Below are 17,142 nucleotides of genomic sequence, written 5' to 3'. Positions count from 1 at the left end.
CCTTTTACCAAGTATATAGGTGCATTAAATTAAATAGCATCATTATTGTGATATGACAAGGAACCCATGTTATCACATGGAAGCAACTGCACCTGCAACTAGCAATGCTAACACATGGTTAAGCAAGCGGTAACATAGCCAATCAGTGGTTTGCTAGGTTGAACAGGTTGAAGGTTTTCATGGCATTGTTGAGAGGCTGATATTTAACATGTGGTAGGCAATGAGACATAACGATAGAAACGGTAAAACTAGCATGGCAATGATAGTAACGGTATCTGGGGAAATGGTCATCTTGCCTGAGATCCTGCTTGGAAGAAGAAAGCCTCCGTGAAGCAGACGAACCGACATAGTCGAACGGGTCCTCACTTTCCGACACGCTTGCGGAACTCTATCTAGACAGAGGAAATCGGAAACAAGCATCAACACAGAAATTCACCACAAGATGCACAACACAAATGATGCATGAGCAGCTGAACACATGCAAGACAGGGCATGACAATTCACGACAAACAATCACTACACATTAAGTGAAGTTCAATATGCAACGAGTTGCATATTGACGAAATTCCACGTTTAATTATTTAGTTCTATACCGAATAGGTACACGGAAAAATTGAATGTGGTTAAACATGGCAAGAGGTGAAGCGTAATTAAACATGGCAAAATTGAATGTGGTTAAATATGGCAAGATATGATGGCATGAATGCAATATGTGTCCAACGACAGACACGAGCACTTCAAAACATACATCCAGCAAGAGAAAATGAAACTACACGAGATTCTAAACAAGTTTCATATAGGACACGATCAAATCGGAGCTACGGATCAAAAACTACGAGCAAAACAAGATATCACTACAATCTGTCAAAATCAGCCACATAGCTTTTTCTACACCCCACAACTACGAGCTATACAACTCCAATATGCTCAAGCAAGACATGACACGAAAGAGGGCAAGAAGCACTACAACATACAACCAAAACCAACTAGCATGGCATCATGGATCACTAGGAAAAGAAGTCACAAAATGGCATCTCACACACTATTTCAGACTTAGTGAAAAGTACACTTCATGAAAGTGCAGTTTTCGATCTGAAGCCATATTGACTGCAGCAAAACCATAAGCTACAGGACTCCAAATGGCATGAAAATTCACAGCATGCTAGAGAATCACAAGGAATACAACTAACTCCATTGGACCAACCTCAAAAGAGTTGCAGAACAAAAGATAGAAGCACAACAAGACAGAACAAAATATAACAGATTCCAGACTTAGAAATATTTCAGCACGTCCAAATCAGCACTATTTCTAGCACTTGAGAGCAAGCAAACCACACCTAAACATGCATTTCTATTGCAACTAAAAATACCAGGGGCTATACTAAACATCAAAGGACAACTCTCTAGTTGACAACTCCCTCAAACGAAGCACGGAATAAATCCTACGAAATCGACAAGGGGGCAACATAGCAAAATATCGCGCGAACTAACTTGCTCAAAAGCTAAAACTAATTGCACAGAAAAATCCCATGGATTTTTCTACCCCGTAAACATATAAAATAAGTGGCGTTGCACAACAAAAATAACGCCACACGTAAATGCGAGATAATATCCTAAGCACGGGAAATAAACTAGCGGCAAATCCCTACACGCAAAAATACCAACGTCTACTCTAAAATACATGGCAAGAGGGTTCCTAAATCATGGACATTACTTCTACGGCGTACGAACAATCCGGTCTTGCGCGAAAAATAAATACGGGCGTCTATCCTATTGGAACAGCACATTAATCTATGCATTTGGCACGGCAAACCACGTCAAAAAAATTATGCAAGTTTTATAATCGGATTCTACGCGCAAAACTACACCAAATCCATATACAATACGTCGTGATCCGATTTACGGTTAAAAAGATACGAACGTTTTAATAACCGTTTATTTTTTCTGGAATTTATATTAATTCCGAAAAAACCCTAAATTACTAACGGGCCTAATCAGTGGCGCAACATAGCTATACCGTACAGGGGCGCTGGATAGTGGTGGGAAAGGAGCTTCTCACCTCGGGCCTTGCCTGAAGATGGGCCGGCGGAGGCTGCGAGGCGGTGGGAGGCCGATGCTTGGGCCGGCTGCCGACCAAGGCCGACTCGGGGGCGCTGGCCGACTGGGCCGGACGCGGGGCGGGGCCCAAGAGGTGCAGGCGAGCGTTGCGCTCATCGGGCGGCTCGTTCCCTCGACCAGGATGTGCTGGCAGCGACGCCTGTAGCCGGAGGCTGGGAAGACGCGGGGGGTAGGCGAGGCTCCGGCGGCGGGGTCGCCGGATCCGGGTGGACCGGACCAGGAGGAGGTTCGCCGGCGGCGGGGTCGCAGGTTGGGGCTGACGCCATGGATCCCCTGTGGGACAGAGAGAGGGAGAAGAAGTGAGAGGGGGCCGAGATGGGGAGGAAGAGGGCGGTGGGCTCGACCCGGTGGTCGCCGGCGGCGGGCTCGACCCGGAGTGGCGCGGCGGCGGGGCCGGTCAGGGTCGGCGGGGCACGGTTGGCTTCGCGGCGCGGCAGCCCGGCGGCGGCTCGCCACCAGGAGCTCGGGAGCACGGGGAGGAGCCTGCTCGGCGGGGCGATCCGGGCGGAACGGGGCGGCGGCGGCTCGGGCCTTCGGGGCCGCTTCGGCCCGGGGCGGGCCCGATCTGGGCTGCTGCGGCGGGGAGGAGAGAGTGGTTGCGGGAGAGACTAGGGTTAGGGTAGGTGGGAGCGGTTCCCAAGGTAGGAGGAGAGGGGGGCTGGCGGCTAGGGTTCCGGGGTAGGTGGCGCGGATCCCGAGGTGAAGGAGGGGGCTGACTAAAAATGCACACGGGGGTCCTACTTATAGAAAAAGGGGGGGGGGGCTCGGTTAACCGGAATCGCGTTCCCTACCCAACCATGCGGTTGGATTCGGGTAATTCTGAACGCGGGAACGGTTACGAGGCCGTGTAGAGGGGATATCCGGACACGAGAGGGAGAACGGGCGGCACGGCAATGATTTTTAAAACACCGACAACCCTGCGACGGTAGACCGAATACGATGCCGCTACGGTCGACCGTTCGTGTGCCAGACGGACTCCGATCATGACGAAATTCGACAAGCGGCCTAGCTATAACTAATTACGACCGCATGCCAAGTTTCACCCCGATCAGAGGACGTTTTAAACACACTTTTAAAAACAAGATCCCGACGATGCCACGGCGCGTGCGTGTGTGGTCGGGCTCAGAACGGACAACGACGAGAACCACTAACTAACAACGGATGCAAGTTTTGAAAACTGGCGGCAACGGAGATGCTGATGCAATGCAGATGATGCGAATGATGCGATGATGATGCGACAAAAGAAAATAGTCACACGACGAAACGGAATAGAAGGGGAATCTTCTGGAACGTCGGCATCGGGCTGTCACAGCATCTTACCTACGCAAAACCACAACGGTCATATGCAAGTTGCTATTTAACCTTCTACCAGGACGGCCTGTGTTGAATCCGATTCAATTAAAGTGGGAGAGACAGACATCCGCCATCCATATTTATGCAACAAGTTGCATGTCAGTCGATGGAACCGGTCTCTCGTATGTGGACGAGTAAGGTTGGTCCGGGCCGCTTCATCCCACAATACTGCTGAATCTAGAAAATACTAAGGAGTGAAGCAATCTGAATATCAACGCCCACAAACTCCTTTGTGTTATACTCGTGATGTAATCTATGCATAGACCTAGCTCATGATGCCACTTTTGGGGAACGTCGCATGGAAACAAAAAAAATCCTACGCTCACCAAGATGTATCTATGGAGACTAACATCTATGAGAGGGAGAGTGCGTCTACATACCCTTGTAGACCGCTAAGTGGAAGCATATATAACGCGGTTTATGTAGTCGAGCGTCTTGACGATCCAAATTGCAATACGTCACGCGATCCCATCACGATCCGTCCTGCGATCCCATCAGGATCCGTCCCAATCTAGTGCAGAACGAAGGGCACCTCCATGTTCAACACACGTACATCTCAATGACGTTCTCTGCCTCCTTGATCCAGCAAGCAAGGGCGGAGAGGTATATGAGTTCTCTCATAGCACAATGACGTGGTTGCGGTGGTGGTGGCGCAATCTCATCAGGGCTTCGCCAAGCGCTATCGGAGATGCATTTTGGAGGAGAAACACATCTAGGGAGAGAGGGAGGGTTGCACCTATGCCTTGGGGTGTGGCTTCCCTCCCTCCCCCCTCTATTTATAGGAGGAGGGGCTAGGTGGGCCACAGCCCTAGCCCCTCCTCCAAGGAGGGGTCGGCCAGCAAAGGTGGGAAAAGTCCACCTCCCACAAGGGAGGTGGAAGCCCTAGGGAGGACTCCCTCCTCTCCAAGGCACCCCCACCTACCACCTTGAACGCATGGGCCCCTTAGGGGTCGGCTGCCCAGCCCACTGGAGGCTCGTGCGCCACCACTCAGGCCCATGTGGCCCCTTGGGTGGGTGGGCTCCTCCCAGTGGACCCCGGAAACCTTTTGACACTCCTGGTACACTACTGAAAACACCCGAAACCTTTCCGGAACTTGAATACCACTTTCCTATATATAAATCTTTACCTCCGGACCATTCCAGAGCTCCTCGTGACATCCCATATCTTATCCGAGACTCTGAAAAACTTTTGGTTATCACCACACATAACTCACTAAAGCTAAATCGTCACCGAACCTTAAGTGTGCAGACCCTGCGGGTTCGAGAACTATGCACACATGACCGGGACACTCTCCGGTCAATAACCAATAGCATGACCTAGATGCCCATATTGGCTCCTACATATCCTATGGAAGTATTTATCGGTCGAACCACGATGTCAAGGATTCAATCAATCATGTATATTGTTCCCTTTGTCCATCGGTATGTTACTTGCCCGAGATTCGACCGTCAATATCTGCATACCTAGTTCAATCTCGTTACCGGCAAGTCTGTTTACTCGTTCCGTAATACAAGATCCCGTGACTAACACCTTAGTCACATTGCTTGCATGCTTGTTGTGATGTTGTATCATCGAGTGGGCCCTGAGATACCTCTCCGTCACATGGAGTGACAAATCCCACTCTTGATCCATGCCAACTCAACAGACACCCTTGGAGATACCTGTAGAGCACCTTTATAGTCACCCAGTTACGTTGCGACGTTTGATACACACAAGGCACCCCTCCGGTGTCAGTGAGTTGCATGATCTCATGGTCATAGGAACACATAATTGACATGCAAAAAGAGTAGCAATAAACTCACACGATCATATGCTACGTTCATAGTTTGGGTCTTATCTATCACATCATTCTCCTAATGATGTGATCTCGTTATCAAATGAAAACTCATGTCTACGGTCAGGAAACCTTGACCATCTTTGATCAACGACCTAACCCATCATAGGCTCACTAGGGACACAATGTTGTCTATGTACCCACACATGTATTTGAGTTTCCAATCAATACAATTCTAGCATGGATAATAAATGATTGTCATGAACAAGGAAATATAATAATAACTAATTATTATTGCCTCTAGGGCTGTAGGGTATATTTTCAAAATATGGCACCCGGTGGCTACCTCCTTCCCCTACCTCGTTTCCATCCCTTCTTGTGATCCAATTTGTATGTAATCGAAGCTTGTTCCAGTAGATTGTGAGAGAGACATCTGGTAACTAACATCTGGTATACAGAGCCAGGCGCCACCCTCCGCCCTCAAATTTCCTCATTTTTTCTCCCAATTCTATCGACGACGACGACATGCCCGTTGTCAGACCAACAGAGTGGGAAGCCATATGTGCCAATGAGCAGTTGTTGTGGTATCTCAAGAGGTTATGCGCTACGGCGGAGCATATGAGCTTAGTGTTGGGTGTTGCAAGCACGGGCGACCCTCCCATGGTTACCCCACTTGTCGTTCCGACGAACACCATGACGCACGCCTCGTCAGTGCCCGTCCCCGACTTCTCCGGCTCCACCATCAAGGCCCATGAAGTGCTCGACGTCATCCACGACGCACGCCCGGTGTACATCGCAATGGTGTGTGTCACCTGTTCGAAGGAATGTTTGACCCAGGTAGACACCATCGACATCATCAACGAGATCCATGACGCCGCCACCACCGCCCACCTCGAGTACGTGGTCGACCCCAACGACAAGGAGGTCGAGAAGCCCTTCTATGTGCCTGCAAATACATTGTCAACGACTCCCTTAGCAATTCCTCGTGCGTTGGCCTCAACGACAGTTTTCTAGTGCCAGGAGGGCCTCACTGCTGCCTGAGATACATCCACAGAGAGCATCACTCTGGCGTCCATGACATGTTCGATGAATTTCTCAAACCAAGGCATGATCACACTGTCGCTCACAACTCCAATCACAACGGTGTCGATGCTCCCAACAGCCACACTTGCGCTCGTCGATAACCCCAATCACCTTGCTCCCAACGCTGATCATACCCTACGGGCGCCCCTGGCAATGAAGGACGATCTCCTGAAAACCCCATCTCCTCGGATGCTCTTTGTTTTCAAGGCAATGCAGTCTTTCATTAATCATGACAGGGACGTCTCATTGCCCATAAGGCACCAAGGACTGTTGATACGACAGGCATAGTTGCCATCATTTCTGGTAGATCATATTGCTAGGGGACGATAATACTCAATTCTTTCACATGATTGCAAATGGCAAACATCGAAAGAAAAATTACACAACTTGAGCAAGATGAAGGAACAATACTAGGTCATGAGAACTTAAATTATATATCTCTGAATATTACAAGAAACTATTTGGTGCACCTGAAGAGATGGTGGTCTCTTTGGATGAAAGCACAATTCATGATATACCTCAACTCACTGCAGAGGAGAATGAGGTGTTATTAGCTCCATTCACAGAGAAAGAGGTGTATGATTCAATAGCACAAATGAAACAGAATAAGGCACCGGGGCCGGATGGGTTCCCGACATAATTTTATAAAAATTGCTGGCATATTATCAAGGGGGACCTCATGCCTATGTTCCAAAATTTATTTAATGGTCAGTTGCAGCTATTCCACCTTAACTTTGGAACAATTACGTTGTTGCCAAAAAGGTGGAGGCTATACGCATTGAGCAGTTTAGACCGATCTGTCTACTCAATGTTAGCTTCAAAATCTTTACAACGGTTGGCACGAATAGATTGATGAAGATAGCTCATTCAGTTGTCCAACCGACGTAGTCTGCGTTCATGCCTGGAAGACACATCTTAGAGGGTGTGGTTGTCCTACATGAAACGCTGCACAAAATTCATACAAAGAAACTAGATGGGATTATCTTTAAAGTGGATTTCGAGGAAGCCTATAATAAAGTAAAATGGCCTTTTCTTCAACAAGCCTTACGTATGAAAGGATTCAATGAAAAATGGAGGGATCAGGTTGATACTTTCATTCAGAAAGGTAGTGTAGGAGTTAAAGTTAATGATGACATAGGTCATTATTTTCAAACACATAAAGGATTAAGGCAGGGTGATTCAATGTCTCCAGTGTTGTTCAACATAGTAGCAGACATGTTGACAATACTCATTGTGAGAGCCAAAGAGAAGGGCCAAGTAGGTGGTCTCATTCCACATCTGGTAGATGGGGGTGTGTCCATACTACAATATGCGGATGATACAGTTATTTTCATGGAACACGATATGGCTAAAGCGAGGAATATGAAACTATTATTGTGCTTATTCGAACAGCTATCGGGGCTGAAAATTAATTTTAACAAAAGCGAACTTCTATGCTTTGGGAAGGCAAAAGAAGATCAAGACACTTACAAACAGTTATTTGGATGTGAAATGGGATCACTTCCATTTAGCTATCTCGGGATTCCCATACATCATAGGCGACTGACAAATAAGGAATGGAAATGTATTGAAGATAGATTTGAAAAAAAGCTAAGCTGTTGGAAGGGCAAGCTTATGTCATACGGAGGGAGGCTTGTATTAATAAACTCCGTGTTAACAAGCCTACCCATGTTCCTCTTGTCTTTTTTTGAAATACCAGTAGGGGTACGGAAAAGACTAGATTTTTATAGATCTTGTTTCTTCTGGCAAAGTGATGAGGCTAAGAAGAAATACAGATTGGCACGTTGGGATATTATATGCAGACCGAAAGACCAGGGGGGTTTGGGCATTGAAAATCTAGAAGTGAAGGATATATGCTTGCTTAGCAAATGGCTTTATAGGTTATCCACAGAGACCGAAGGAATGTGGATTCAAATACTGAAGAATAAATACCTAAATTCAAAAACTTTAGCCCATGTTACAAGTAGACCAAATGACTGAACTTTCTAGAAAGGGTTAATGAAGTTAAATGTGACTTTTTTCGAGAGGGTGAAATTTATAGTAGGTGATGGTGCCTCAACAAGATTTTGGGAGGATACTTAGCTTGGGGACACACCTCTAGCATTTTAATATCCCATGCTTTATAATATTACACAACGTAAAGAGGACTATGTGTCCACGGTACTGCAATCGGTACCTTATAATATGCAGTTCAGACGAGCTTTAGTGGGATCACGCTGGGAGGCATGGTTGCATTTGGTCAGAAGACTTATCCAAGTGCAATTATCTTATGAGCCAGATAATATTCGCTGGACTTTAGCTGTGAATGGAGTATTCTCAGTAAAGTCCATGTATACGGATTTGATAAACACATGACCCTTATCGAGATCTTTACATATTTGGAATATCAAAGTGCCGCTAAGGATTAAAATTTTCATGTGGTTTGTACACAAAGGTGTGGTATTAACCAAAGATAACTTAATTAAACGTAGTTGGAGAGGTAGATCTAATTGTTGCTATTGTGAGCAAAATGAAACAATAAGACACTTTTTTCTGGATTGTCCTCTTGCAAAACTACTATGACGCATTGTTCATATAGCCTTTAGTGTTATCCCACCTACATGTATTACCTCCATATTTACAACGTGGCTCAATGGAGTTGACGTTAAAATATTGAAACTTATTAGAATTGGGATATGTGCTCTATTTTGGGCTATATGGAATACCAGGAATGCCATGATTTTTAATGGTAAGAACTTCAACAACTTTTTGCAGGTTATCTTCAGAGGAACATCTTGGATCCGTACGTGGTCGTTACTCACCCATGCAGACTTCACGGAGCTTATGGATATTTGGGTGCAACCGATGGAAGATGGTCGTACGGGTTATCTTCAACTGGTTTGGATGGCGTGCTAATAATAGGCTAGGTGTATATGCATCGTAGTCTGCTATTAGTTATGTCGGATGTGGCAGTTTTTTTTCATATCATTTTTACTTTGCTTTTCATTTCGAGCTTCGGAGCTTTGTGGACCTAAGATGTTACTTAAAACTATTTTTAATAATATGGCTGCATGCATCAATTGATACAGAGGCCGAGGCCTTGCTTCCTTCTTTTCAAAAGAAATCGTTCAATTTTGGCCGTTATTGTCTTTTGCTCCAGATGGCATCACGATGCAATTGCAGTGGGACATGCATCAATCGCGGGACAAAAAATTACGACATATTTTTATTTTACCTCGTTCCTCTTCAGAACCAATATCATGTGAGGTTAATCATGGCTGGTATTTCGACACTCTCAAACTATTCATGATTCAGGTTTTACAATTTGCAACAGAGATTCATTATTCAGATACCAGTCTATTTGGTAGTGTATCGTTCCCCTTTGGGAATAAACAAATGTTTCGCTGGATTCCAAATACGTCAACTAGTGGCGATCAGTTTGAGAAATTGTGGGATCTTGGAGGCCTTGCGAGCTATATATGCAGTACATGTCCATTGACTTCCCTGGTGCATTACTTGTTTGAAGTCTGGCTTGCATATGCGACTCCGATATGCATCCCGTTGAGAATGAAGAAGCCAATGGCCAGTGACGAACTAAATCAGTGGATGACCATCCATTTGTTGCTTGGAATGTTGGAGCTTGATTGCAGACTTGACAAGTTCATAGCGCTACGGGGGTTCTCGTTGCCATTCTATTGCCAGTCATGCAAGTCCACGAAGAGGGGAACCTCTGTGTGTGGGGCGCACCTGATGATCTAGGGAGCTTCACGGTTGTGCAGGAAGGCTATGGGACTTCGACTTCCAGCACTTTTCAAGGAGGGGGGAGCTTCACAAGTGTCACTGTCGTAGTCGTGCAGGGCTCCATCGACCACAAGTACTACCTCAACTTCGATCTTGACTATGTTGGCAATGACCACTTCCGGGGCCACTCGCGGAGCTTGGTCAAATGTTTTGGGGGGCCAAACAAAAAATATGGATGCTTAAGGGGGCCAAAAGTCTATCTTTTTTCTAATCTTCTACTCTATTTTTTTTCACAAAAATTACCCAGCTGGGGGGGCATGGCCCCTGCAGCATACAACGTAGCTCCGCCGTTGTCCGGGGCGCCTCTTGGGATGGAGTCACCATCGGACACGACTACTGCAACCTCGTCAATCAAGTCAACCCTGACTTCGACTACCATCATGACTTGGAGCTAGTCAAGGAACACCGATTGCAATGGGACCCCGACGGTTCTTGGTGATGTTGGCTTGGGGTCAAGCCCCATTTCAAGGACGGGAGATGTTAGGAGCCCTCCTACCATCACGTTATTGGGCCGACCCCTTGGGCCAGCTAAGAGGGCCTGGCCCGTTTGGGAACCACCAAGGTGATAAGAGCCGGGGGGCAACATCGAGACCATCCAGTGGATCAACGGCGAAACGACACTCGGCAGCTACCTCCTTCCCCTACCTATGTTCGTCTCCTACCTCGTTCCTCTCCCATCATGTAATCCAATTCGTATGTAATCGAAGCTTGTTCCAATAGTTCATGAGAGAGACATCTGGTACCTAACATGCAGCCACCATAGCCGAGTGATGTGTGTACTGACCGACACGTGCTGCGGCTCGCAGCCTCCACAACCGCATGTTGCTGCCGCGTTGTGTCTGTGTTTGGCTTGGCTGCATGGCCCGTGCACAGAGCTTGGAGCATCTCCAGCCGTTTGCCCTCCAGGGGCGTGAAATAATGCTGCCTGGGGGTGCGTCGGCAAAAAAACAACCTTGGGGCGGGCGGGGGGGGGGGGTCGGCTTCCCAGTCGCCCCCCAAAGGTCGCCCGAATTGGTTTTCCAAAAAAAAAATCAGCCCAAATTCGGCCAAAACCGAGTCAAATTCAAAAGAAATTCGTAGTTTGCATTAAATTTGTACAAAAAGCAAAATGAAAACATAATTAAACACAAAACTAAACTAAAAAGTAGACTACATCGCCGCCGCCTTCTACATGCCGAGGAGCTTGTAGAAAGTGATGTCGTCGCCGTTGCCGCCCGCTCCACCGCCGTCCTTGCTGCATGCCTGCCCTGGGTCGCCATGGCGAACGAGGTTCGAAGGCCCCGATGCCTCCTCGTCGCTGTCGTCGAGGATGACGAGGCCGCCCTCCTCGCGGCCGCGGTGACGAGCGGCGATCTCCTCAAGGGTGCGGCGCTGGCGCTTCATCTCCTCCTAGACGTAGTAGTCCCGCGCCCATTTCAGGGCGGCCTCGTCGTCGGTGGCCATGGCGAGGCGCTACTGCTTGACGGGTAGGAGCCCCGGCTCCATCTTCGGCCTGACGAGGCGGGTGGAAGAGTCGGGCTCGTTGATGACGATGTCGGTGTTGCGCATGCACCGCCCCAGTGGCGTCTCCTGCTGCTCCGGCTTGACGGGGAGCAACGCCGGCGATCCGGAGGAGCGGGAGCCGGAGCCGGAGCCACTGGACGACGAGTACATCGCCGTCTCCATCCTCCTCGACGTCGAGGTGCTGCCCTGGCGGCTGGAGAAGGTTGGCGGCGGTGGATAGTCGTACCTGGGCATGTTGCCACCCTAGATGTGCTCGAGGACGGCCTCCAAGGTGCAACCAGGACGCCCCACCATTGGCGCCGTCCCTCGGAGTTGTGGCGGCTGCGGAGCTCGACCTCGTTGGTGGCGGTGAGCTGGTCGGCGTGGCAATGCTCGAAATACGCCGTCCACAACGCGTTGCTGTCGGGGGCGTACCGCGGGAGGTTGCGCGAGCTCTCTGGCAGGCCGGAGCGGATGCGCGCGATCTCCACACGCTGGTCAGCTCCGGCAGGCGGTGGTGGCACCGAGACGCCGCCAGCGCTCAACCTCGAGGACCTCGACACCCTCATGTTCGGCGGCGCCGGATAGTCCGCCTCGTAGAGGAGATGGGCCTCGTCCTCGTGGAGGTGCCGGTGGCCGAAGCCATTGGCGGCGTTCGGCCATCTCTTTGGGAGGAGGAGAGGTGGAGAAGGGGCTGGTGGCGGAGAAGAAGAGGAGCGCCACCATGAGAGGCATGCGGCCACCGGCAGGGGGAGGTCACCTTACATAAATGGGGCGGGCGGGCACGCGGAGCGGCGACGTATGGACGCATGGCAGAAGCCGATGGGACGTGCGTCGCCGCACGCCTTCACTGCGCCGCCCATGAGGAATCAATGGAAGGCTGACCGACGGTGCAACCTTTGCATTGACTCATGCAGGAAACGAGGTGACGAGAACGATGACCGCGTGCTCAGTTGCTGACTCGACGGGCCCACTTTTTTCATGCCAAAAACATTTCCGCGAGCGCCCCTGGGCGACCCCAGCGCGCTGGGTTCGGGCAGGGATCGCCGGGGCCAATTTCGGCCCAAGCCGGCGAAAAACGAGCTCGTGAGGGTGTGACTGGGTCGTTTTTCGCTCGGCGGTGAAAAAAATGGCCTGGAGGGGGGCCTTTTGGGTGTCCGGCTGGACATGCTCTTAGTCACAGTCGTGGCCGCAACTGCGTGCTAAATGGTCGTGGATGGTTGCCGCATGCGTGCTTGCACAGTCGCGTGCGGACCACAAGTTGTCCGCCGCACGCATAGGAGGAGCGTCGCCACGTGTGCTAGTCGCTCGCGCGTCGGAGCTTGCCCCCGCCACCGCCGGTGCTGATCGCGCTAGAGGTCCGACCACCACCAAACATTGTATGTGATACAACCAGGAGGTTTTGTCGATCCTAAAGATACTAGCAAGTATGCAAGCTCCAGTGATCCTTCAATGGACTGGTGCAAGCATCTCGGAGTTGGAATATACACTTTGATGAGATGATCAAAGATTTTGGGTTTGTACAAGGTTTATGAGAAACTTGTATTTCCAAAGAAGTGAGTGGGAGCACTATAGAATTTCTGATAAGTATATGTGGTTGACATATTGTGGATCAGAAGTAATGTAGAATTTGTGTAAAGCATACAAGGTTGTTTGAAAGGAGTTTTTCAAAGGAATACCTGGATTGAGCTACTTGAACGTTGAGCATCAAGATCTATGGAGATAGATCAAAACGCTTAATAGAAGTTTCAACAAGATGCATGCCTTGACAAGTTTTTGAAGGAATTCGAAATAGATCAGCAAAGAAGGAGTTCTTGACTGTGTTGTAAGGTGTGAATTTGAGTAAGACTCAAAACCCGACCACGGCAGAATAAAGAGAATAGACGAAGGTCGTCTTCTATGCCTTAGCCGTAGACTCTAAAGTATGCCATGCTGAGTACCGCACCTGATGTGTGCCTTGCAGCAAGTCTGTTAAGAGGTACACAGAGTGATCCAGGATTGAATCACTGATCAGCGGTCAAAGTTATCCTTAGTAACTAAATAGACTAAGGATTTTTTCTCGATTATGGAGGTGGTTAAAGAGTTCGTCGTAAAGGGTTACGTCAATGCAAGCTTTGACACTAATCCGAATAACTATGAGTAGTGAAACGGATTCGTATAGTAGAGTAGATATTTGGAGCATTTTCGAATAGCACGTAGTAGCAGCATCTATAAGATGACATAAAAATTTGTAAAGAACGCACGGATCTGAAAGTTTCAGAACCGTTGACTAAAACCTCTCTCACGAGCAAGACGTGATCAGACCCCAGAACTATATGGGTGTTGGATTCGTTGAAATCACAGGGTGATGTGAACTAGATTATTGACTCTAGTGCAAGTGAGAGACTGTTGGAAATATGCCCTAGAGGCAATAATAATTAGTTATTATTATATTTCTTTGTTCATGATAATTGTTTATTATCCATGCTATAATTGTATTGATTGGAAACACAATATTTGTGTGGATACATAGACAAAACACTGTCCCTAGTAAGCCTCTAGTTGACTAGCTCGTTGATCAAAGATGGTCAAGGTTTCCTGGCCATAGGCAAGTGTTGTTACTTGATAACGGGATCACATCATTAGGAGAATCATGTGATGGACTAGACCCAAACTAATAGAGGTAGCATGTTGATCGTGTCATTTTGTTGCTACTGTTTTCTGCGTGTCAAGTATTTGTTCCTATGACCATGAGATCATATAACTCACTGACACCGGAGGAATGCTCCGTGTGTATCAAAGGTCGCAACGTAACTGGGTGACTATAAAGATGCTCTACAGGTATCTCCGAAGGTGTTCGTTGAGTTAGTATGGATCAAGACTGGGATTTGTCACTCCGTATGACGGAGAGATATCTCGGGGCCCACTCGGTAATACAACATCACACACAAGCCTTGCAAGCAATGTGACTTAGTGTAAGTTGCGGGATCTTGTATTACGGAACGAGTAAAGAGACTTGTCGGTAAACGAGACTGAAATAGGTATGCGGATACTGACGATCGAATCTCACGCAAGTAACATACCGAAGGACAAAGGGAATGACATACGGGATTATATGAATCCTTGGCACTGAGGTTCAAACGATAAGATATTCGTAGAATATGTAGGATCCAATATGGGCATCCAGGTCCCGCTATTGGATATTGACTGAGGAGTCTCTCGGGTCATGTCTACATAGTTCTCGAACCCGCAGGGTCTGCACACTTAAGGTTCGACGTTGTTTTATGCGTATTTGAGTTATATGGTTGGTTACCGAATGTTGTTCGGAGTCCCGGATGAGATCACGGACGTCACGAGGGTTTCCGGAATGGTCCGGAAACGAAGATTGATATATAGGATGACCTCATTTGGTTACTGGAAGGTTTTCGTGCATTACTGAAAAAGTTTCGGGCTCATCGGTAGTGTACGGGGAGTGCCGGGAGGGGTGCCGGGGACCATCAGGAGGGGTGTCACGCCCCAAGGGGTCTCATGGGCTATGGGAAGAGATAAACCAGCCCCTAGTGGGCTGGAATAAGTTCCCACTAAGGCCCATAAGGTTTGAGAAGGAAAAAACACAAGGTGGAAAGAGTTTTCAAGTGGGAAGGTGGAATCCTACTCCAAGTAGGATTGGAATAGGACTCCTCCACCTCCAATTTCGGCCAAACCTTTAGGTTTGGAGGTTGCCTCCTCCCCTCCCTCCCTCCTATATATAGTGGGGTTTTAGGGCTGATTTGAGACAACTTTTGCCACGGCAGCCCGACCACATACCTCCACGGTTTTACCTCTAGATCGCGTTTCTGCGGAGCTCGGGCGGAGCCCTGCTGAGATTAGATCACCACCAACCTCCGGAGCGCCGTCATGCTGCCGGAGAACTCATCTACCTCTCCGTCTCTCTTGCTGGATCAAGAAGACCGAGATCATCGTCGAGCTGTACGTGTGCTGAACGCGGAGGTGCCGTCCGTTCGGCACTAGATCGGAGCGGATCGTGGGACGGATCGCGGGACGGTTCGTGGGACGGTTCGGGGGGCGGATCAAGGGACGTGAGGACGTTCCACTACATCAACCGCGTTCTTAACGCTTCTGCTGTGCGATCTACAAGGGTACGTAGATCGGAAATCCCCTCTCGTAGATGGACATCACCATGATAGGTCTTCGTGCGCGTAGGAAATTTTTTATTTCCCCTGCGACGTTCCCCAACAGACACTAGTATACAAAATATATTATTTATGTATAAAAGCTCATACATCAAACCGGTAAACCGATGGTCTGACCGATGAAAACGTGAACCAACGGCCTTATTGGTTCGATCACCAGTTTTGTTTTTTAAACTATGGAAAGGGTGAAGTACGTGGTTATTTGGTGGAAAATATGAGGGGTCAGAATAGACAGCCTTCATGAACATTTGAACGATCAAATTAGTTATGTCCCGTTGTAAATGCTTTAAAATGGACTTATCTTGAAAATTGCTAAAGTTGAGGTACAGGACGTGTCATTTACACCCTTTTTCTTGGGCTCTTCCACTGGACGAGCATTTGGGCCTAGTATTGGATAAGGCGGCCTCCGGCTACCTAAATCCACTCCTGCCATTTCCGGCTTCTCCCCACGCTCCCATGGCCGCCATTTACCCCACCACGGCCGCCCTCCCCACGCGCCACTCCCCTCCTTCCTTCCTCCGGCCGCCGTCCCTGTCGTGGTCCGCCTCCATTACCCAGCACCGCATCCCCTTGTCACCGCGCCTCGCTCTCTCGCCGCCGCCCGCGTCCAATCGGCGGTCATTCGTGGTCCGAGCGGCGTGGACGCGGCGGTCGCGCGGCGAGTTGGACAAGAGCCCGAACCGCAAGTCGTGGAAGCAGCGCACGGACATGTACATGCGCCCGTTCCTGCTCAACGTCTTCTTCTCCAAGCGCTTCGTCCACGCCAAGGTCATGCACCGGGGCACCAGCAAGGTTATCGCCGTCGCCACCACCAACGCCAAGGACCTCAGGACCACGCTGCCGTCCCTCATAGACGACAACGCCTGCAGGACCATCGGCCGTCTCATAGCCGAGAGGTCCATGGACGCCGACGTCTTCGCCATGGCGTACGAGCCCAAGAAGAACGAGAGGATCGAGGGGAAGCTCGGGATTGTCATCGACACCATTAAGGAGTATGGCATCATCTTTGCATAGGCAAGTTCCAATGTAGGAGCAGAAACAGTTGCTATGTTGTAGTATTTCTTTAGTTTGATCCATGTAGCTGTTTTTGTTCAGCTTATCTTATATTGATGATGATGATTTAGTAATAGCTTCTTCTGATGTGCTGTTTGTCTTTTTATATTTGTCTTGCAGTGCTATGTTACTTCTAAAATATCTTAGGATATCCTTGGTTAGATTGTCTAGTGACTAATATTATAGGGAAATGTTCATTGAGAACACTAGTAAAACCAAGTTGACTGAACGCAAATATTGCTGGAGCAATCCAATTTTGTCAAGTCTAATGTGGATATGGTCAGCTAATAACATTAACCAGAACTATAACTAGCAAGTTATTGATC

At 48.6% G+C, this 17,142-nt stretch overlaps 1 protein-coding gene across 1 annotated transcript; it reads left to right on the top strand.

The window, feature by feature from the left end:
* The first annotated feature begins 16,150 nt into the window (after window positions 1-16,150).
* Window positions 16,151-16,903, top strand: LOC123401770 (39S ribosomal protein L18, mitochondrial). The gene has a single exon (XM_045095623.1). It carries the CDS (start codon window positions 16,220-16,222, stop codon window positions 16,775-16,777), a length of 558 nt encoding a protein of 185 aa, XP_044951558.1. The 5' UTR covers window positions 16,151-16,219; the 3' UTR covers window positions 16,778-16,903.
* The last annotated feature ends 239 nt before the right edge of the window (window positions 16,904-17,142 follow it).

The sequence above is a fragment of the Hordeum vulgare genome, chromosome 6H, assembly GCF_904849725.1.
Source record: "Hordeum vulgare subsp. vulgare chromosome 6H, MorexV3_pseudomolecules_assembly, whole genome shotgun sequence".
NCBI lineage: Eukaryota > Viridiplantae > Streptophyta > Magnoliopsida > Poales > Poaceae > Hordeum > Hordeum vulgare.
This window is presented reverse-complemented; position numbering and strand designations above follow the sequence as displayed.